Below are 24,120 nucleotides of genomic sequence, written 5' to 3' on the forward strand. Positions count from 1 at the left end.
AGGCTTTTTCATACAATTAATGAAGAGTTTGGAGTGGATCTCCATCACATAAAACAGCATGCTCAAACCACATTATAAAGGTGGGGACAGAGAAAACTGTTGAATTTAATTACCTGACTTGAGGATATGGTACTGAGTCTTCCTACCATAAAACTGTTCTCACTTGACCCTTAAGTAAAATATTTTTGCTTCAATGGTTGTTTGGTATTATTACAAAAAGTGTTTTTATGTAAAAGCAGGCAGAGGATTTGCCCATTAGTAAAGAGGTCAGGGAGCATTTTATTTAACATCAAGCTTATTTGCATTTTGGAAGTCAATCCATTATTACACTGACTTTAATGACAAATTTATAATGACTTGATTATGGGTCCAAATTAAACCTGGGTCACATATAGTAAAGCACAACAACACTGCCTGCAGAAATGTAATGTGCAGTTAACCTCTGCTTTTTGTTGCTTTTTGGTTTTATCTCATCCTGTTAGGAGTTGAAGGACGTACACCATAAGGACCAAATGGCTGCGGCCCGTGGTGTGTTGCAGCGAAACATCCCCATGCTGTACACGGCATCTCGTGCTTGCCTGCAGCACCCTGACGTGGCAGCCTACAAGGCCAACCGTGACCTGATCTACAAGCAGTTGCAGCATGCGGTATCTGGCATCTCCAATGCTGCACAGGCTACAACCACTGAGGACTCTGCACTCAGTCAGCCAGGAGGGGGTGGGGAGCTTGCTTATGCCCTCAACAACTTTGATGTAAGTCAATTTAATTACTAAGCTGCTTTTTTGTATTCAGAAATGTTTTTCAAAATTTGAGAAAAACAGAAATGTAAATAGAACTGTTGGATGCAGTTATGTGACATTTTTGCCTTTTTATTTGTTGCGTAGTTATGTGATTAATGATACACAACCCTGAAGATGAGTGGTAGCATCCAATCAGAAACAAATAGGAGAGGAGCTTTGAGCTGCACTTAGTCACTATCACTACATGTCCTTTGAAGGACATTGTAAAATGGAAGCATCAGGTGGCATTTATACACATGCTTTACAGTTTACCAAGGCAAATATTTGTGAAATAACAAACTAAACACAAATATCACATTGCATTAAAACATTTATTTTATATACTTTTGTGAAAATTGTTTCCTAAATGTGAAATTTTATCATATCCCTGAAGGTTTATTTTGTTTTTGCACACGAGAATCTTGTGCGACATGATTGAGTTGCAATCATTAAACTCATGAAAAATGGTCAACTGTTTGATGACGAATGTCCACTACCAAAGGTTTGCTGTACAACACAATTCATGCTATTGACGTGTAACACTAAAGGCGACACTGTGTTAATTATCTTAATGCTGCCTGTGGTGATAAATCCAAAAACGATTTGCTTGCTGCCATTCCTTTTGTTGACACTGACTTTAAGTAGAGATGACGAGCACTGTCTTAATGAGATAATTTGTAATATGCAAAAGGACACGCATTTCTAACATGATCTTAGCAGAAGTTTTTCTTCTGTGTGCCTCGCCGATGCGTCACTCATTTTGTTAAGTCATTTAGTAAGTCACTTAGTCTGTTGTTTTTGTGATACTGGTCATGCATGCGATTAAGCATGTATAAGGCTCAACATTTGTCACGTCTGGACTCACATGCACTCATAAGATGTTCTTTTAGTGTTAGTTAATAGTTGACTCAATGACTACAATGAATACTCTCAGAGAACCTGCTTTGAAGAAATATTTTAAGAATTGCAATTATAAATGATTTCATTACAAAAAATAACAAATTATTGTCATTGTCATATTTTTTTATTTCCAGAGTTATTAATCTGCAATTTTAGGTGATTAGAGGTTTGCACATATCAAATTATGATTGAAGAAATTGTTCTCTTATGTAAAAAGTGCTAAAAACTTTGCTTATCACTGTACTGTGACAATGCTGTTGGTTAACTGTTTTACTAAATCCCAAAACCACTTTTTTCTGCTTAATACATATGCAATGACCTCCACCCAAGGAGATCATGTTTTTGCTGGTGTTATTTTATTTATTTGTCTGTGAATAGTCTAACACAAAAAGAAATGGACTGATTTTTGTGTAATTTTCAGGAATTGTCTGAAAGTGAACAAGAAACAAGTCATTACATTTTGGGAATGAGCTGGTCTTACAACATCTAATGTGACATGTTTCATCTAAATGAAACCGGTCACAAAAATATTGAACTTCTTTCACTGGAATTACTCAACAGCTGGCATCCCAATGAAGATTTCAGCCATGTTGCATTTTTCCTCCTATTTAAGAGGCTCTGCCAATGAAGCTAAATTAGTAAATGCTTGTTCCTGTTCAAGTTAATTTATATATATTTTTTAAAATTAGACTCAGCATTGTTAAATGAGACTAATAAAAAATTTACTTGTACCAAAGCTTTTAAAGCAGTAAATTTGTGCATCTTTAGGCACTACCCTGAAAGCCTCCTTCATTAAGTAAACTCTGCTTTTTGAATCTCTGACAAAAAGGGTTATATTAATGTATAGTGTTAATGTCCATTTGTGCCTATTTTTGGAACAGAGTAGGCATATCATTCCTGCTCCCAAGTTCCCCTTCCTATCTTTTGGAGGAAGAGGAACTTTACCTCGATACAGGTGCTGGTCATAAAATTAGAATAGAATATCATGAAAAAGTTGATTCATTTCAGTAATTCCATTCAAAAAGTGAAACTTGTATATTAATTCATTACACACAGACTGATATATTTCAAATAAAACACAGTGGACCAACACCAGCACATGACATGGCACCCCAAACCATCACTGAATGTGGAAACTTTACACTCGACCTCAAGCAACGTGGATTCTGTGCCTCTCATCTCTTCCTCCAGACTCTGGGACCTTAAATTTCCAAAGGACATGCAAAATGTACTTTCATCATAGAACATAACTTTGGACCACTCAGCAGCAGTCCAGTCCTTTTTGTCTTTAGCCCAGGCGAGACGCTTCTGACGCTGTCTCTTGTTCAAGAGTGGCTTGACACAAAGAATGCGACAGCTGAAACCCATGTCTTGCATGCGTCTGTGCGTGGTGGTTCTTGAAGCACTGACTCCAGCTGCAGTCCACTCTCTGTGAATCTCCACCACATTTTTGAATGGGTTTTTTTTCTTTTATAGTTCTCTCCGGGACGTGGTTAACCCTATTGCCACAGTTTTAACTTCGCTTTGCCTCTCTATTAATGTGCTTGGACACAGAGCTCTATGAACAGCGAGCCTCTTTAGCATTGACCTTTTGTGTCTTGCCCTCACTGTGCAATGTGTCAATGGTCGTCTTTTGGATAACTGTCAGGTCAGCAGTCTTCCTCATGATTGTCTAGCCTACAGAACTAGACTGGAGACCATTTAAAGTGCCTTCAATATTGAACCTCTCCACAATTTTCTAATTTTCTGAGGTACTCAATTTGGGGTTTTCATTAGTTGTCAGTTATAATCATCATTCATTAAAAGAAATAAACACTTGAAATATGTCAGTTTCTGTGAAATGAATGTATACATTATACAAGTTTCACTTTTTGAATGGAATTACTGAAATAAATCAATTTTTTTATGATATTCTAATTTCATGACCAGCACCTGTATGATTTTCCTCTTTTTTGTTCTTCTATTGTGTTGCTTTGTCAAATGATTTATGTTCCTCCTCCTGGTAGGAAAAATGTGCACCTGTAAAACTTTTTACATGTTTCTGCTAACTTAATTTCTTCTTTGAACCTTTTCTTACAGAAACAAATCATTGTGGACCCTCTCGCTTTTAGTGAAGAGCGCTTCCGTCCTTCTCTGGAGGAGCGCCTTGAGAGCATCATCAGCGGTGCTGCCCTCATGGCTGACTCTTCGTGCACACGTGACGATCGCAGAGAGAGGATCGTGGCTGAATGCAATTCCGTGCGCCAAGCTCTTCAGGACCTTCTGTCTGAGTACATGGGCAATGTATGCATCAGTTTTTTATTCTTATTGACACACCATCACCTAGTAGTTCTGCAGTGAAAAAAGGCCAACGGAATTCAATGAAAACCATTAGAATGGTTTTATGAGCACATCTTATAATCACACCATATGAAGATATCGTTAACATACTGATCCTTTATAGCTGAGAAATATGACTTAACCATTGACAGTCAATGAAGTACTTAAAGATGAGGCATCAATCCCTAGGATTTCTGTATGCATAGATATAATTCTTGGATGGAAAGAAAAAAAGCACTGAGAAAGTTGCTAATAGAAGACCCTCAAGTTTCTAGAATTTAGGTTCAGAAGATATCAGATTTAAGTTGTTTGTTTTTGTTTACCAGTGCTTTTGTTTCAATTGTTGTTGTCGTACATCTTAAGCAGAATAGCAGTTGCTTTCCCTGTTGGATATTACACGGTCAGCAAATTCCTTTCAATGCATGACTAGTTGAATACAGCTGAGCACCCACAATTACATGAGTGCCTCGTACTCGTATGATTTCCCTTTGTGGTACAATACGTTTTCAACTACTTTCATCTACTTCTACCTCGGGGCAGGGCAGGCCATAAATCAGATTAGTTAATGGTCTAAATGCAAAAATGTTTACCTCCGATTGCACCAGCTAACAACATTTCATTACTTTAAAAAGGGATGCCATGAACTGTGTTATGAACATTAGAGAGACCACAGATATGGATTAAATACAATTTATTTATTTTAACCCAACAAATTTATCCTAAAAGATGTGTTAATCTGTAATATCAGTCTTGTAGTGAGTGTATGGATGTGATGAAGCGTTGGGTACAGTGACGTGCAGTCAGGGTAGGCAAGGTAGGCAGTGCCTATCCAAGGGTGAATTGATATTTTGATTATTTGTTTTAATTATAAATTATTTATTTTTCCATTTCCTAGCCTACAGTACCTATAAATTTGAAAGTGTCAGCATTTTGTGCTTTTCATAACCTAAATGACTAAACATCGCTTTTTCCTGGTATGGCAGAGACGCTCACTCCGCTGTAATGCAGGAGGAGGCCACGCCCTCTCCTAAAGGCACATTGCTGCTCTGCCTCTGGCCTCATAGCCTGTGTTTTTATGTGTTTGCGCATGTGCAGTCAGTTCCCCAAGATGAAAACCATTTACGTAAAATGGCAGTTCTCTATGCTGCCTTTGGACGTAACCGCGCTATGCTACATGCTACATGTATGTTCACAGTGCATTAGTGAATTGATAAAGCGTGGCTGCTGCTGCTTCGTTCTCTAGCTAGTGGGCGGGTTAACACTACAGTCAGGATGACAGCGCTAGAGAAACTTTCTTTTGAGCAAAAACAACAGCTTTTAAAAGATGGGAGACCAATACCTGAGCTACCAGACCTTCAGTAAAGGTAAAGTCAGAAAATGTTTTGTACTTTCTACTGTGAATGGTACAAAGGGAAGAATTGGCTTTGTGGATGCGCCTCACTGAGGCTGTTCTGAGTTGTTGTCATTTTCTCCATGTTTCTGTGTTTCCAACACAATGTGTCATGAGATATACAGTATCTTGTTGGGAGAGTTTGGAGGCTATATTAAATAATTGTTTCTTTAATGGTGTTTTATGATGTTGATTTTGTTAGATTAACACTTTCCAGCAGAAACATATGGAATTGTCTATGGTGTTGACATTGGTGGTCTCAATTTGCAACGCCCTGCCTACCCATCCCTAGTGCTCACGGCACATCACTGGTTGGGTTAATGTTAGTTAACATTTTGTTCAATCCAACACACAACTGGAGACCGATAACCTGTTGCCTGGGAAAAGAGAGTGTGAAGAGCCACATCTGGCCTCTCATAAAGCCCAGACAATCAAGGAGAGGAGTAATTGAAATCAGGTGCAGCTGAACCACAAATGAAACACGAATACAATACATACTGTATATTATTTGGAACTTTCTCTATTCAAATCCTATCTTGTTAATGAGAAATGGTTTTGTTTAAGAGAAAACACTTGAGTAGGTGGAGTGTGGCCTCAGCATCTCTTAAGAGGTGTGAGAGAAAACTTTTAATGACTGAAGCCTGATATATGGTTCTGCATAAAATTTCCGCCATAGACGCACGTAGCGGCGTAAACCCCTCCAACGTAACCTGGCGTGCTCCTCCCAAAATTCCTGACTACACGTCAAGGCTGTGGAACACAAGGGCTGTGATTAGTTCACTTCAAACCTTAGCCCCGGTCACAGCCTTTTCCAGTCACACCGCTAGGTTTCAACTTATTGTGGAGCGATACGAGAGTTGTTTCTACGGTGGAAAGAGAGAACCGAGACAGATTAAAGTGCCTGAGTTTTATTATTTCCTTTCATGGCTGCAGCAGGTTAAGCACCGCCAAATGAGTTGCCCATGTTTATATTAAAAAATAAAAGGCAAGTTTTGAAACCATTGTTTTAAAGTTTGTGTCCAACAAAGCACATGGTTTGGTACAATAGGTCAGTAATAATCTGGAAATAAATTACATTTTAAGATTCTTAAACATAAAACATTGTTTTCTGTGACCTGAAGATAAACAAAGGCTTTTAATGCTCATGTAACAACCCCCTAGCGGCAGGGCGGCCAATCCCATAGCAAGGCGTTCCCTCTACGCAGAAGTACAGTGGGCCAACTTTGCGTCACGTTGACGGTATGCCTCCGGTGTAGGTCCTGACGCTGAACCCTATATCAGGTATTAGGGTTGAGATGTTTACATTTTGTGAGGCATTTTGTATTTACAAAGAAATAGTTGCTAGTATAATTTAGCAGGTGAAGAAAATACAAGGTTTAAACTAGATTTTTGTTCTTTCTTTTTTTAACCTACTAAAACTCTTAAGAGGATTTCAAACACATTTGGCGACCGGTACATATCATGTGTAATGCAAATTGGCATTGTCTATCACTGTTATTGTAATCAAATTCCAGGCTCTGACAACCCAGTGGTGGATTTTTCTTGCTGCCCACCCAGGACATTGACCTTTTAGTTTAAGGTTCAGGCTTTTCAAGCAGCAACAGCAATTTACTTCAAAACAAGTTTTCTACATCACTGAGCTGCTCTATTTTTCCCATGTATCCTGGTTTGACTTGAAAACTTAGATTTACTAGGCAGTGCAGATCATCATTTAGTGATGATGAACAGACATGACAGGGATATGACTACTCATTTGTCCAGATGAAAAGTGATGAGCATAATATATCATTGTTGATTGTGTTGGTTGATGTAATCACTAAGTACAGCCTTTGGCAGCTGTGTCGTATAACATGTAGTTAGGGTAGTGACAGAGCCAGTGTCTTGACCAGGTGCTTTAAACACATAGGGGCGGATTCACTCAAGATTTAGGGGTATTAAAATGTGTGCAAACGTCACTCCACGCATTAATTAGGGGTACAAACCCCAGGGAATCAGGACTGTGCGTCTTCTGCGCGTCACAATGTGCCCTCAATCCATTTAGCGTGTTTCCCTCTGAATATGTAAAGTAGGCGGATCTCATGAGGGGTGCAAAAAAAGCGAGTGATCGATGAATGTTTTACCACCGGAAAATAGTACGATTGACAAGCAGGTGCAAACACACGCAGAGATCCGCTGCAGTAAATGTTACGGGTGTCCCGATACAACTTTTTCATTTTCGATATGATACCGATGTTGCAACCTTGCGTATCGGCCGATACCGATATTGATCCAATATCAGCATGAATCGTACTTTAACATTTTTTTTTTTTTAAAAACTACTTATTTTGTGGTGTGGAATGTTAGATTAGTAAATTTTGACACAAAACAAACACAACAGTTATGGAAAAAATGCTCCAGTCAACTTTTATAGTATAAGAAAAATATTGACGATTTATTTAAATTAACAGCCATTAAGTAAGAAAATGCAGAGGGAAATGTGTGAGGGAGAGAAAAAGCTGGACACCTGCGGTGGTGCGTGTGGAGTCTGGTGTGGCTGCAGTGTAGAGGATGCTGTGCACGTAATGGACGCACCGCTCCAGTTATCTTTTGATTGTCAAACTCTCGTGTTGCGTTGATGGAAGCAGCATCAGGCCAGAATTAGCTGATCAGATGCGTAATTTACACAGTGATGGCACAATGTTCACGTGAGACAGTGCTACTCAGGAGGTCAGACCTTATCCGTGTATCATTTGTTCATTTGTTTTTCATTATGTGACAAAAACATGAAAAATGAAAAAAAAGCACTCATTATTTGATAGAAAAGAGGTCCATCTGCCTCCAGTTGCAGTGAGCTGCAGAAATATATGTAGTTAATCCAGCAAAGCCAAATCTCTCCATGAGCAGATTATTCACTACAAGCCTCTACTTAACACCATTTTTTTTTTTTTACTGGGAAATAGGCTCAATGTGACTTGGTGGCTGTGAGTTTTACTGCTTATTTAACACTAATAGCTAAGGTTGTGGGAGGGGCTTGCTCTTTTTCCCCTACACTTGCACGCCTTGATGTTTGTTTTCTCCCTCTGATTATAAACCGTGTCCTGGTCATGTGGATGAAATGTTCTTCTTTTGCCCATGTCAGGGTTCTACATTAACTTATAAAAGTCACTTGTCGTGTAGACCGTCCAGTCTTTTACTACAAAATTATTTCTGATAAAATCACATGAAACAATCCTGTCTAATAAAAACAGATTACATTATTCTGCTTTTCTTCTATTCTACGGCTATGCATGCTGGTGTAGATAGCAGGTGTCAGACATTGCAGTGGAAAACATTTCTATGTAATTACTATAAAATAGTGTTTGGTTAAAAACATAAAAATAGGGATTTTGTTTATAGGTGGACCTTTGCATGTTTTCCACATGCTTGTTTAAACTTTAGTTTCTATCACGATCAAAACAAATGTTAGGGACAAGGTGAAGTTAGTCTGCTGGGTCACAGTGGCTCCAACCTTCACTCTAATCTGTATTTTTATTGTTCAATTGTATGTAAAAAATAATGAAATACTCTTCGTGTTCATTGCCTCCTCTGTAGTGGTTTGTCTTTTTGCACCCAACATTAAGATGAAATCACAGAATTGTAGATTGTTTTGCAGATTTATTAAAAAAGAAAATGTATTCAGACCCTTTGCTGTCACACTTGTATAACTCAGGTGCTGTCCTTTTCTTCTAATCTTCCTTGAGATTCTTTACGTTGCATTTAATTTGTCCTGCTGTGTTTGTTTATATTGATTGGAAAGGAAACGCACCTGTCAAAGACGTTTGGAATAAGCAGGACTCTTTCTAGGCCTGGCCGCCTGGCAAAACTGAGCAATCAGGGGAGAAGAGCCTTGGTAAGAGGTAAAGAAGACCCCAAAGACCACTGTGGCTGAGTTCCAGATATGTAGTGGGGACTCGGAAGATGGGAAAAATGTTCTCGAAGGTCGACCTGTCGGGGCTTTATGGCAGAGTGGCCCGACGGAAACCTCTCCCCAGTGCAAGACACATGAAAGCCTTCGTAGAGTTTGCCAAAAAAGCACATAAAGGACTCCCAGACTATGATAAATAAGATTCTGGTCTGATGAGACCAAGATAGTACTGTTTGGCCTTAATTCTAAGTGGTATGTATGGAGAAAACTAGGCGCTGCTCATCACATGCCTAATTCTATCCCAACAGTGAAACATGGTGGTGGCAGCATTATGCTGTAAAAATGTTTTTCAGCTGCTGGGGCTTTACAACTTGTTGCAATTGAAGGGAACATGGACAAACATTTCCGGAGTGCTAAGGACCTCAAACTGGACCAAAGGTTCCTCTTCCAACAAGATTATGACGCTAAACACACAGCTAAAATGACAAAGGAGTGGCTTCGGAACAACTTTGTTACTGTTCGTGAATGGCCCAGTCAGAGTCCTGACTTACGGTAATCCCAATTGAGTACCTCTGGAGGGACCTGAAAATAGCTGTCCACTAATGTTCACCATCCAACCTGATGGAACGGGTGAGGATTTGTAAGGAAGAATCCTCAAATCCAGGTGTAGCTTGTTCCATCATTCCAAAGAAGACTCACGGCAGTATTGGCTCAAAAAGGTGCTTCTACTCAGTACTTAGCAAAGGGTCTCAATACTTATTGCCATGTGATATTTCATTTAATTTTTTTTTTTTTTTTTAAATAAATCTGCAAACAAATATACAATTCTGTGTTTTTCTGTCAATGTGGGGTGCCATGTGTACATTAATAAGAAAAAAAAAAAGTTCTGAACTTGATTATATGAAATGGTTGCCAACATTCGTTTTTGTGCAGTTTGTCTTATTCCTGTTTCACATTGTCCTCTCTGCAGTTTTCTATTTGTTTTGTTCCCTCTCCTAACACACTTGGTATTTATCAGGCTTGTTGTCTATGTGCCTCAGGCATCTAAAGTGAAGAGCAGAGTTTTTCAATTTTTGCTTGGTATTATATGCCACTCAATTCAAATGACTTTAGTTTCAACCTTAGAATATTTGGCTTTGTTGACACTTTCCTCATCTTTTCAATCAGCCACAAAATGTCAAGTATTTTGGATGAAGAAAAAATATTGTACTAATTGGATCAGTAGCTGGCATCCCATGTGCCCACATTCATGCCTTGACAAGTTTTGTCAAACATTGCCTTGTCATGTCTTGCCCAGAGGTTAAATATATTTTGTCCATCCAGAATTAATAAACCACAAAAATGTAATGACCTAAATCGTATTTACCTTGGAAATGAGTCCACACATTTGACAGCTGTAGTTTGAGGCATTGGGTATTTGGGTCATTTGTCCATTCACTCCATTCTTACGAGTACAGAATTTCAAAAGAGCCTTAAGAAAACTGCTTCCTATTTTTGGCTCTAGATTGTGCCTAGAAATGGGTTTTGTAGATTTTGTCACTAGACAATAAAATCGACTCAATAAGAGATATCTCATCTCGTGAGACCGGTCTCTTGTTAGTTTTACCCTACTGATTATGTGTTGTTGCAATAGTAATTCTGCTTCAGTAGTACTCCATAATGAACTTGAACATGGTAAGACATTGTGAAGTTTACTGTTTGAATCCGTAATAATACATTTCATACATGTTGGAAGAGATATTTTTAATTTATTAAAATGAAAAGATTACAGCGGGAGACCTGCCCGCCAACTTGTCACAACTTCAAGCAATTTTACTGTTTTTGTTTAAAGTAGATTATGACACAGAAATTTTTTTGTTTATTTTTTTAGGATAAAGGTTTTCATTAAACATTAAATGTTACGTTCAAAAGTACCACATTATATTTTAACACTAACCTTGAAGTAAAAATGAATATTTTATTTACCAGCAATTTGAAAACTATTTTGATTCAAGTAGGAATGACCCTTGTGAAGGAAGTTCAATTTATCAATTTGTAATCTTATCTAAATGCGTAGTTAAAACAGATTACATTCCGCACAACGTAACGGGGATAAGATTTAGTGTCCCTAAGGCTTTTGGTATATTTATAGCTGTCATAAAACACTGGCCTGTCATTAGGTGGCCCTCAGGCAACAGTTCTTGGACCTTGCCTTGAGATGTTTTCCTGGTGGAATCAAGTCTTTTGATTGGCCTGAAATGTAATTGTATAAAAAAGACACATTTTTCATTCAAATATGATCATGGCCCTACAATAAGCATTTGTGACATGGGATAGTTTTTCTCTTTAAATTGGTCCAGTGACTTGGCAAGTCATCATTTTTGGACAGCCACACATGCCATTCTCCTTAGAATTGTGCCTGTCCTGATATTTAGTGAATATGTTTTACATTTTCCTTGTTATAGATCTACAGAATACAAAATTTTTTTTTCCATCCTCTGCGCCCATTCTAAGTGTATATATATATATATATATATATATGATTCTATTAATTCATGTAGAGCACCAGATGAAAACAGATGTCACTCTTTAATCCTAATCTAAAACATGTCATTTCCATAATTATTGTACACCATATTGCAGAAGACATGGGATAATTTCTATAGTTTCTTAAATGTCCTCTTCGTTCTGGAGGAGAGGGCAAAATAAAGGTCAAAGCTTTTCATCCTGAGGGCACTGCTCTTGTACAATAGAAGGCCCTCCTCAACTCAACTCCACAGTTTTTCAGGTGTCTTTGTGCTTGTACAATTATTCTTCCCCAGGGCTTTGTGTCGTCTGCATCCGTTCATCAAAATGAGTGACTCTACCACACTAATAATACTACCACATTTGCTTGCTGCAACCATTTCCAATTCATCTGTATGTTTTGAAAACTTGGGTTGAGCGATTACACTAGGGCAAAGACCTAATTAATTGAAAGAGAACAAATCCATTACCTTACCTTGGTCCCTTTGAGCTGCACGCTAACAAATTTAACCACTGGTGTTGAGTCAATTAGGCTGGTAGACGCCAAAATTACAAATTTATTTTGAAATGTCTGACATATAAATGCCCTAGTGATTAGCTTGGAAAACAGCTTTGTGTTTGACCTGCTATAAACGCAAACAGGGGAAGTGTTGCTGAGAATCCAGATCTAATGCCCTTCCTTGTAAGCATTTTCTAGATTTATTGAAGGCCTCATAATGAATGCCTGAAGCATACAAGAGCTCTGAGGCCTTGAGCCAGAAATAAAGCATTGTATGTATGTAAATTAAGCTTTGAATTAGTTGATGCAATCACCACGAGAATAGTCGGTATGAACTATTTTGTGCCGCATTATGTACTAAACTGGTAACCTCAATAAGATAATCTGCAATTTACACACTTTGCTCTCTGAGACTTCAGTATCATGCAAACAGCAATATTGTACTTTTGTCTGTAATTGAAGGATATAATTTGGAAATGAACATTATTCCCCTACAACCTGTATATCGAAGTATTGACTGTTTCACCTGAAAAAATGTTGAACAATGTGACAGAGTACATGTTGTACTTGCTAATGTAATCACCTAACTTTGAACAGCCTTTTTTTAAATGATCAAGACCTAAAACAACTGAAGTGTAGTTTGGTCCTAGCAAAAAAAAAAACAAAAGTTTTGCACACTCCAGTCTGGGGTCTCTATTTGGATTATAATTTAAGGATGTAAAAAAAAAAAAGTATTTAAAAGAGCACACTATATATATATATATATATATATATATATATATATATATATATATATATATAACCTGAAGACATTAACAATAAATCCATCTGTACGTATTTGCTCTAAAAATGTATGTAAAAACCAGTTTGACATATGTAAGGAATGTTGTACTATAGAGTAGAAAAGTAGTCGTCAAACATTTTGTAGTTGCTTTAATGTTTTGGGGTTTTTTTTGTTGGTAAATTGCTTTTCAACTTTTTACATATTAAATATTATATATATTTTTTTATATATATACCATAAACATCATACACGAATATCAGAATATTCACTCAGTCCATATTTGGTGAGCGTCATTCACCTTATTTTTATGAACTAGTCACATGTATAACATTAATGATGCAAAGTGAACAATTGTTTCATCTGTTTCTTGTCTGCTAAATACCTGTTCAGGCAGCTGTGTGATCCAGTATTTGTGTATTATATTTGAAAAACACATGTACAAAGTTTTTAATTTCCAGTATTCCAGAATTTTTGGAGAATGGGTAACCAAAAGTTGGTATTTTATTATTTTTTCATGTTTTTAGAAAACATTTTGCCATTTCTAACACTGCATCCACCAAAACACTTCTCCTAAAGTACTTGCAGCATTTAATGGGTATATATAAATAACCCATTTGTTAACTGAAATAGATTTTTCTGTTGAAGGTGTCATATTTCCATAACTGCTAATATTCACATTCTTTTCCCTGAACTACACTGATTTGCCATTCTGTGTTTCAGGGTAATCCTCATTGTATATGTATATTAAAAAAGTTATTTAAGATTAATTTATTGCTTTCATCCCTTCTCATGGGAATGAGAAAAAACTGAAATCAATATGCCTAGTAATTAGTGAACATCCAGTTTTGATGTATAGTGTTTGCGTCAGGGGCTTTTGAAATAATTATCCCTTAAGTATTGTTAAAAAAACACAGAAACCAAGGTGTACGCATTCATTATCAACCATCTTGTATATTATATTCATTTTATTTAAAAAATATATGTTTTAGGGGACAATGTTGGTTTTTTTTTTTCAGTTTGGCACATCTTATCCACTATACAGATATGAAATTGTACATTTTACAATACAAAAGAAAAAATGGAAAGAGAAAAGCATTCATTTAGCACAAAGAGGTTGGGTAAAAGTTAAGCATGTTTTTTCCCTCTTTTTTGTCATTTTGTTATTTTTTAATTTTAATTTTTTTTTTAGCAGAGTGGGGACAAGTATGACAAGAGGATGAAACAAACAGTTCACAAAGAGCCAAAGTGCAAAGGGATGCATTTTTCTACAAATTTTGTGGATGTTCTGTCACTAAGTACAATTGTAGTCTTAGTAAAATGTCGGTTGATTGAAAGAACCTTGTCATGATTTTCAAATACATCCCCATCTATGGTGTTTTTAATACTGAGGTCTCCCTGTGATGTAGTAAATGAGATCAAGAAATATTTAACTCAGTTTTGACCACTGAACATGCAAAGGCAGGATAAAAGGGCAATAAAAACAGATGAGAGAAGCTGGACTCAAACTAAAGCTGTGTGATGTCTGGCTTTAGAAACAAGACCATGTATGCAGAATTTTACTGAATGCAAACATGTAACAATTTTTGGTTTACAGAAGCACTTATAAGTTAGTGTAGGCATCATATGATAATGTGCTTAACCACACTGACACACAAGCATGTATTGTGGATTCAAGCCAAATTTTGTTAAGTAAGAGGAAGAGCTAAACTGTACCTCCTCATCAGTGACGGTGCACTCTAATTGCTTAACACTAGAAAGAAAAAAAAAAAACATCGAGATGGCCTTTGTAATCCGAATCCGCTTCTTATCCTAATCAAGAGATTTAAATGCAAAATTGTGTATTTTTATTTATTTGTTTATAATTTAAATTGTGTGTATAAAATGTTTCAAAAATGTTCAAGGGTTATGTTTAGCTGTTGGATCTAAAACACCTGCTGTGCTGATGTTGTGTAGTCAACATGTGTGTCACATCCACGATTGAGTAATTAAAATCTCCTCTGGGCTTATTTGGCATGGAATTGGCTTTTATCAAACTGGATTTATAGCCAATCTTTGCCCTTTTCTATCAGTTCCTTTCACTCCCTGATTTCACCCTGCCCCCACTACCAAATTGAACACAAAGAAGTGCGAAGCTGCGGCAGCAGCTTTAGTCTGATGCTAATGCATGTCCTCTCCCTGCTGCATACAAATGTGTCCTGACCCAGGCTTACTGTTTGCTTATCACAGGATCTCTATTTGCTCTGAGAATTGACCGCAGTTTAACTTGACACTTGCGAGTGCTAACTCAGGAATTGAGATGATATTTATTATTCACTATAAAAGCATTTACTCCCGTAAAAGACCGATTTCAGACAAGAACAATGTCCTCAAATACAGGGTTCAGTGATGTTGTTTGTGTAGTCCAGATCAGGATAAAATGACAGTTTTTGAGAGGCCGAACAGATGGATGTCTCTGAATCAGGGATTTGGGCGACATAATATTACATTCTTTTTTCCTGGCTTTAATTGGTTCAATCTTGAGCCTGTCAGTCCTGATTAGTGTGTGAGTGGTGGAGAGCATGAGCTACAGAGTGAGGTTTTAGTTTCAGAATTAAATGTTCTCCCTTCTGCCATGTGTACTGTGCATTATCCTTTCACGTTTTATCCTCACATTGCACAAAAGCTCGTCAGTGTATCGATTCTTATATTGGTCAGCAGATTATCTTTTAAGCTTCCTTTAAATTTAGAAGGGAAAAATGTTATCTCTTTACACCTGATACAGTGAACACTTAATTTGGCAAAGCAGTGAATTCCAAAATTGATATGTTAATGGTAATGCTCGTCTCTCGTGGTCGAGAGCTCAAATAGTGGATCAGCAGCAAAATGGCACTGCATTTATGAGCTATTGTTTAGAATTTAAGGCTGATACGTGAAAACCCAATTGTGTGCAAAGAAATCTGTGGCAGAAAGGATTTCTGAGCCAAGAAGTTGAAATATTTCTTTTAAGAAATAATTTAATAAGATTTCGAAATAGACATCATAATTTAATGCACATCAAGGAAAGTTAGTCTATGCTTTTGTCATTACACTCATAACTCTATCTTGTGGTGCACAAAACCAATAATGCAGTAAACAGGGCGGAGTAAACCCATGGCAGGTTATCAGTATGTCAAAAGGCCTATAAGTTGTTAAACTGACCAAAGTTAAATTGGATAAAGTTGACTTCATGTTCACTGATTAAAATAATCCTCTTTCCCACACCAGATCGGTCTTGGTTTCCGAAAAGTTTTAAATAAAACATGAAACAATGTTCAATGATTTAGTTCATTTGCCCCATGATTAAATGGTGATCTTACAATGCAAGTGGTGCGGTTGGAAACAAAGTTTCAAATATTTACTTTTAAAAAAGACAAATCACTTTTTCTATTCTGTTAACAGAGGCCCATTTGTCAGTGGTTTCTCTGTGCTGCAGAATATAGAGACAAAGTGAAGACAAATCTCACAGTTTTACATTTTTTTTTTCTTTAAAATGATTGCCCCAGCCTGTAGTTGACAACCCAGCATTCATAGAAAAATAAATTTGTGACTCTCCTGACATCACCCTTAAACTGGCCAACCAAAAATATTGTAGCATTCGGGTTCCCTCACATGTTGTCAAATCTCAATCTGAAATGTTCTGTAGAAATTATGCTTTTTACATAATCAGAAAACAAATCAAAAAGCTAACCCTGTATCATCTGAAATTGTCAAATGACAAACCCTATGCTCAAGAAATAAATAAGTGTTCATACTTCACACTCTTTATAAGGCAGTTGCTGACACTTGCACTGCCCATAGCCGTTGATAATCACAAGTGCCCCCTCTTCATGGCTGGGCTCATACTCATTATATGGTACTTGTGTGGCAAGGTCTGCCATAGGTTGTCGCTGCTGGGTCCTCATCTGTCTTCGATTTTGAATTGCAGAACAGTGGCGTATTCTGCGTAGGGTAGGAGGGCAGCACTTCCGTGAGATATACACAACAAAAATGATGAAAAAGAATGAAAATAGCAGGGCCATAGTTCCAATGATAACCCTATGAGTCATAACAGTGTTGTCCATCGTTGAGAAATCATCTGTCACAGCTACCTCTTCAAATGGAGCAGTAGTAGCTTGAGCAGTGTGTGGTGTTTGTGTTGTAGTTGATGTAGTAATGACTGTGGTAAAGCTCCCAAAATCCTCTGCATAGTCCTGCGTTGGCGTTGGCTGCATAATTCCAAACAAGGAGCTTGTGATCTCTGCAACTGTAGTGGCATCTGTGGTAGAGCTAATTGTCTGAACAGCCGGTGCTGAAAAATTCTGACAAAGCTGGAATCCATACACGGCATCAAGTATCTCCTCCCCTTGGGCATACTCAGGACTATGACAGAGAATGGAATGTTCCCATCTTCCTTTAAAGGTGCTGAGCCAAGTGGCCAGAGAGCAAATCCTTTTGGTACATTCCCAAAGGTTGCTGGACAACCCAATGGTACCCAAAGACTGCCACATCTCCATGACTTGAGGATCCAGACTGCTTAGTTTGTTGTTATCCAGCAGCAAAACCTTTAAGTTTGGCAGTGTTTGAAACACATCAGGTGTCAGTACATGAATTTCATTTCCTGTGAGGTCCAGCTTCTCCAAAGTGATCCAGGTCCATTCCATGCCACATGTTAGGTTGCTAATCTTATTCCATTGAAGGTATAGAAACTGGAGGGCAACAAGACGAGGAAAATGAGCCAAGTTAATCTTGGTCAACTGATTGTGCTCCAAGTGGAGTTCTTTAAGCTTGATGAGCCCAGCAAATCCATTTCGAGCCAAGCTCCTCAGACGATTACTGCTTAGGCCCAGGTATTCCAAGCTCCTGCAGTCCCAAAATGCTCGAACAGGTGTGGTGCGCAGTAAATTAGAGCGGAGATGAAGTATCTGTAACTTCCTCAGTCCATGAAACAGTTCTGGTTCCAGTGAAGTCATCTGATTGAAGGACAAATCCAGTATCTGAAGATTGATGAGGTGGATAAAGGTTGTGTTGGGCAACTTGGTGATACGATTGGAACTCAGATTAAGGTCTTTAAGTTTATAAAGCCCCTGAAATGCATCCTCTTGTACTGTTGTAATCTGGTTGTGGTCAAGATGTAGCCAGGTGAGCTGGCTGAAGCCATAGAATTGATCAGGGCTAAGCTCAGTGATGCTGTTGTGTCGTAGTGACAACCCCAAGGCTCCCTTGTCCACGCCATCTGGGGGTGCCTTAAGCCCCTGGGTGTCGCAGTAGAACTGCAGGTCCTCACAGCGGCATTTTTGAGGGCAGGTTGTGCACGATGCAGGAAACAGGCACGCTAGGAGCATGCTGATCACACATAGAGCTGCCGGTGCAGGTCCCACCAATGGCCACCTTGAATGGAAACCTGTGGGGTTCAAAGAGAGAAAAATGAATAAGTGGGGTGGGAAAGCTAATCTCTGCAGCTCACTTATTACTAATTTATGGAGGGATTTTTCTTTTCTTTTATGCTCTCAAATTTTCCCATAGATATGTTGAGACATTTTTCTCTGACAAATAATTTATTATATATAAACAAAACCATGTTTGTTTTTTGGGTGGATGTCACCCATAGGAAAAAAAAAAATGAATATGGATATACTTTTATGCTCCTAGTTTCTTATAATTTTCCATTCGTGATCTGCAGTTAGACTTGAATACTAATGTCCTCCTGAATAATGTCATTCAGCAGTTACTGCTATGTTTGTAAATGAAAAGATTTTACATTTTGAGCATCTAAGATGCCCTGATAAAAGCAAAATGTATAGTCATTTAATGAACTGACATTTCTCAAAGACTTCTATTATTTCAGGATTGCCATCTAAGAGACAGTGCGTAAAAGGATGACTGTTTTTTTTTTTTTTTTTTTTTTTTTTTTTTTTTTTATAAATGTAGCTTTTGGTCCTTAGCTTTCCTCATTCTTACTTCGTTTTCTATTCATGCTTAGACCTGCCATACAAAGAGAATAACTTACCCATTCTTTTGTGCACATCGGAGGCTGCATTCAACTGTCCTTTTTTGCAGACTCTTGGAGCAACCAGATGGAAGAGAAATCCAAAGGGAAAAGGCGCTTTTGATTGAGCACAAAAGGAATCAGGCTCTTTGAAAATATAGCAATTCTGAACCCACCCAAATGAAAAAAAATATGAAATTCCATGTCCAAAGATGGTTATTCCGGCTATTTTAGTTGAGTCTTTTTCAATCCCACATCAGAAGAGACAAGTATTTTTCCCATCAACCCAAAAATCCAGCAAATAAATATTTATATATTTTAAGTTGATCAGTTGCATTCAGAGCGACTCCAGGAAGGAGACCTCCCCTCCCTTCTTCCTTTTGGGTTTCTCTTCTACCGCAGTGATGTCAGCTTAGATGGTTAATTGTAGATCAAGCTTTTTCTGCTTCGTGGTTCTGGTCCTCCCACCTTAACTTGTTGAAAGCTGCCCGGGGTCCTGCTTGCTACGCCGGCTCAGACTCAGCATAGCCTCTGCAGAGCTTTGAGCGGAGCCCTCTTCTGCGAGCTGATATGCAGGGAGAGGGGGAAAAAAACAGAGCAGGGAGTCTGCGATGTTATTCTGTGCTTTTTGTTGCAGCCACTCACTGCTACAGAGTGGTGGCAGCCTGGCGTCGATCATCACCGCTGTTTCTCTCTCTCTCTCTCTCGCTCTCTCTCTCCTCTCCCTTTCTCTCCCACACACGCAATCGCCCTCTCACTCTCTCGCTCAACCACTTGCTCTCTGCCTCATACACAGTGCTATGTGCACCTCAGTTTTCCTCCACCTCCCTTTTGCACCCCGCCTTTCCTCCCACTGGCTCGTCACCATAAGAATATTGATATCTTGAACGTGTTGCGGCAGTTTGCTGTTGAAATTAACCACTGCTGTAAATCTCAGCTTCGCCTCGCTGCTATTTGGCAGCCACTATGTATGAATGTATATTAGAGGCATAAACAAAATGACACAACAAACCAATCTGTAGTCTGTAACCTATGTCTTAAGACACGGGATCAAGGTGTGCAGCCGAATTTTATATCTTATCTGACTCGAGTACCACTGTAGTTGTGTGAACATTGAGTATATTGCTTATTTCCATAATTTACACATCTTGAGTTGAGTACTTTTATTTTTGAGTTTATGATGTATAGCCAGCTGCAGCGTAATATGTTCAGTAAAAAAACCAAAAAACACATACCTTTATCTTTACAACCTTTTACACATTTTTTTTTGGGTACATCATACCGAAATAGACGCACATGGAGTTCGATCCTGTCATAGTTGTTAGGTTATTTGGCAATTGATGAAAAACATTAATTTTTTTTTTTTAAATAAAGATATTAAGATGTCAAACCTTGGCTAATCTGAAAAGTGAAAAAAAATATTTTTAAAGAAGAAAAATCAAGATTTTAAATGAACTGTCCATTGGTCATACAAATTAAAATAATCAAGTTGTCGGTTGCAGCAGAAACAGATGGCATAATAAATTGTTAAGTCTATGCAACAAACTGCTAATGACCTCTAAAAACAAATACACAATTATATATTCATGGAGAGTTGTTGTCTCCTATTGTTAACCTCATTCCTAAATTATGGTTTAGGATCAATGAAGTAGTATTGAATAATTAAGTAGGCTAAAACCACATCACTGCATTGCATCCAGTCGCAACAAAATCATAAGGATTAGTGCTGCTGGAGGTCCCTCACCTCCAACTCTGAGGAATCCCTTCAGTGGAGAAAAGGCAATCGGGAGGGGGAAGGTTGTTGTCACAGCTCTCTCTGTTATGATAAAGATGATTTATGGCGTATTTCTATTGACGGTCCCTGTACACTGTTTTTCATCCCTTTTTATATTGACCTAAAGTAGGTACTACTGTGTACTTTCTAGTACGGTTTCTCGCACCTACTGGCCAGCAGGGCTAAAATGTAACGGTAATTGTTGGAGCGCTTTGATAGGTGCAGCGTCATCACTCAGACGCACGCAATCAACCTTCTGCTATTGTGTGAAAGTGGAAGGTTTGATGATGCTTCATTTTATTCACCCAGCACAGTAGAAGGCAGAATTGTTACTTTGTGGTGACAATGTCCAGACTTTCCTCACTGTTGGACACTTGCTGACAGAAACATCCAGCATATGTTTGACTATTTGAGTAGTGACCGTGTATATAGTGGCAGGGGTTCAATTTTAGGTTGTTGTGACAGAATCTGTGCTCCAGTGTCCATCTGATTTTGTACTTTCTTTTTCTTGACTCTTTATGTGTAGTCCGATAGCCCCAAATCTGTGAATTAGCTGCACATGAGCATCTCTTTCTGATTGTTTACGTCTTCCTCAACCATCAGTTAGTTTCTACTTGTCTTTATTGACTGTCAACATTTGCATGAGCAACTGCTCTGAGTAGTGTTAAATTTGTTGTCTAGAATATTTCATCATAGTTGATAACAATTGTTTTTAAGTGACAACTACTAGACTGACTAATTCTAAAAAAAAAAAAAAAAAAAACACATTGGAACTAAAACTTTATAAAAAATGTTCACATGAAATGAAATCAGAACTAAGTTTCTTTTTGGAAGCTATCCAATCAAAAGTACTTTTGCAGCATGGAAGGCAGGACAAGCTTTAATACCATCTCATATCATCTTGAATAATGTTAATTGAAGCTTTAGAAAATGCATAAGCTCTTATGCTTTATAATTTAGTCAACTATATCTCTAACAGATTTAGATAACTAACATCTTAATGTCATTTAGTTGACTAAAACTAGACTAACACTGAAATTTAGCATTTTAGTCAAAAGACTGCTATTAAAACTAAGGCCCTGTCCCAATACTCACATTGCACCCTATGCTCCTGTATGAATTGTGCACTTGTTAGAAGTGGACAAAAGGTTCGAGTGCGCAGGTTACAAGTGTACAAAAATTGCAGAATTGGGACAATGTGGTTTATGTCATCGACTTACGCCGCTGCGTCATATCTGCGACATTCTGCCCAGGCATCTGCTCCACTACCTTACAAGCACATCTCTCTGAACATGATTTAGTTTCATGATTAGAATGTATTTGTTATGCAGTTCGAGTGTGAAATTTTAATATTGTAACAACTCTTTGATCGATTTCAAGAGTAAAATATAAATTAAATAGGGATTCATATTCTGTTCAGTTTTTTTATTTGATTAAGTGATGGTCATACTGAACAATTATCGATAAAGAAGTGGTTCACAGTTTATCTCATTGTACAAATGCTTATATATAATAATAATATATAGAGTTTCTACAGGTCGCAACAAGTCAGATTTAAGGTTTTAAAGCCCAATTGTTGTAATTCCAATGCCACAAATAGATACGTTGCATATTTCATTAAAGATTTTTAAACCATGCACTTATCATATGCAAAAATAGAAAAAGCCTTTATTACAGGGTCAGAAATATTTAAAAGTACACTAAATAAAGTTGAAGGTCATTTCATCAGGCCCTGTGGGGGAAAAAAATAGTTCATATGAGTTGATCCTCACAAGTTAAAAGAAATGTATATTGGTTATTAGTAATTTATTTGAGGTAGCTGTATAATTTAAATTTTAAATGAAGAGTTGGTAACTAACTGGTATCTAGTAAGTTTTGTGTTAAAGTTTAGTTTTCATACATCCTAAAATTATTGTACAAGTATAAAGTTTGAATTGGATGTTATATGAATGATTGCACAAAAAAGTTATGAAATTGTTTGCATAGAATGTCTGCAAATACTGGTGCATAAATCACCCTAATGCTTCATCAGATATTTATGCTTTTTTCCAAGTAACATAGCAAACCTTGATTGTATTTACACATATACAGCATAAGAAAAGTTAAAATATTTCAATACTTACACTTAAAAGCAAATTTTTTCAGCACAGGACCCGCAGACGGATAAACAAAACCCACGTGATATCAGTGACGTCGGTGCAAAGCCTCTATACCGCAAAGCATTATGGGTAATATGCAGTGACGTGCCGTGACCACTAGGGTTGGGTAGGCACATTGCAAATCGAGACCACCAATTACAATTTCATATGTTTCTGCTGTCAAGTGTTAATTCAATTCAATTCAACTTTATTTGTATAGCGCAATTTACAACAAAGTCACCTCAATGCGCTTATCAAAATATAAAATTCATTATAAGAAAGAAAAAACCCAACAAGATCCACATGAACAAGTATTTATCATCTAACAAAATCAACATCATAAACACCATTAAAGAAACATAAACAATTATTTAATATAGCCTCATACTCTCCCAACGAGATATATCTCATGACACGGCAGCACATCTGTTGTTTGTGTTGGAAACACAGAAACACGGAAAAAATGACAACTTGGAACATCCTCAGTGAGGAGCATCCACAAAGCCAATCCTTCCTTTTGTTCCATTCACTGTGAAAAGTATGAAACATGTTCTGATCTTACCTTAGCTGAAGCTCTGGTAGCTCAGGTGTTGGTCTCCATCTTTTAAAAGCTGTCGTTTTTCCTCAAAACAAAGTTTCTCTATCATCTCTAGCGCCGTCATCCACACTGTAGTGTTGTCCCGCCCACTAGCTAGAGAACGTAGCAGCAGCTGTCACGTGTCATCTATTCACTAATGTTCTGTGAACTTACGTATAGCATTTAGCATAGCGCAGTTACGTGCAAAGGCACATCTCTACGCTGCCTTTACACGTAAATGGATGTCATATTGGGGACCTGACTGCGCATGCACAAACACGTAAAATCACGCAATGGGAACGGAGGCAGAGGAGCGACGTGCCTTTGGGAGGGGGCGTGGCCTCCCTCTGCCTTACAGCGGAGCGAAAAAAAAAAAAAAAAAAGACTGCAGCCGTTCCAGGAAATAGCGCTGTTTAGTAATTTGGGCTATGAAACGCACAAAATTCGGACACTTTCAAGCTTATAGGTACTGTAGGCTATTGGAAATGGAAAAATAAATAATTTATAATTAAAAAAAAAAAATAATAATCAAAAATAAAATAATCAAAATATCAATTCACCCTTGGGTAGGCACTGCCTTCCTTGCCTA

At 37.7% G+C, this 24,120-nt stretch overlaps 2 protein-coding genes across 2 annotated transcripts in view; one reads left to right on the forward strand and one right to left on the reverse strand.

The window, feature by feature from the left end:
- ctnna1 (catenin (cadherin-associated protein), alpha 1) overlaps positions 1–24,120 on the forward strand; it is a 79,573-nt gene that overhangs the window by 13,589 nt on the left and 41,864 nt on the right. The window contains exons 6-7 of the mRNA XM_028458808.1: positions 483–752; positions 3,759–3,962. Of these exons, the coding sequence (XP_028314609.1) occupies positions 483–752; positions 3,759–3,962 (474 nt within the window). The remainder of the gene's footprint in view (positions 1–482; positions 753–3,758; positions 3,963–24,120) is intronic.
- lrrtm2 (leucine rich repeat transmembrane neuronal 2) lies at positions 14,073–19,755 on the reverse strand. Its single transcript, XM_028458809.1, has 2 exons — positions 19,064–19,755; positions 14,073–18,457 (listed from the first exon to the last, which is right to left on the reverse strand). The coding sequence occupies exons 1-2, from the start codon at positions 19,065–19,067 to the stop codon at positions 16,824–16,826; spliced, it is 1,638 nt and encodes a 545-aa protein (XP_028314610.1). The 5' UTR covers positions 19,068–19,755; the 3' UTR covers positions 14,073–16,823.

Source organism: Gouania willdenowi, chromosome 10 (genome assembly GCF_900634775.1).
Source record: "Gouania willdenowi chromosome 10, fGouWil2.1, whole genome shotgun sequence".
Lineage (NCBI taxonomy): Eukaryota > Metazoa > Chordata > Actinopteri > Blenniiformes > Gobiesocidae > Gouania > Gouania willdenowi.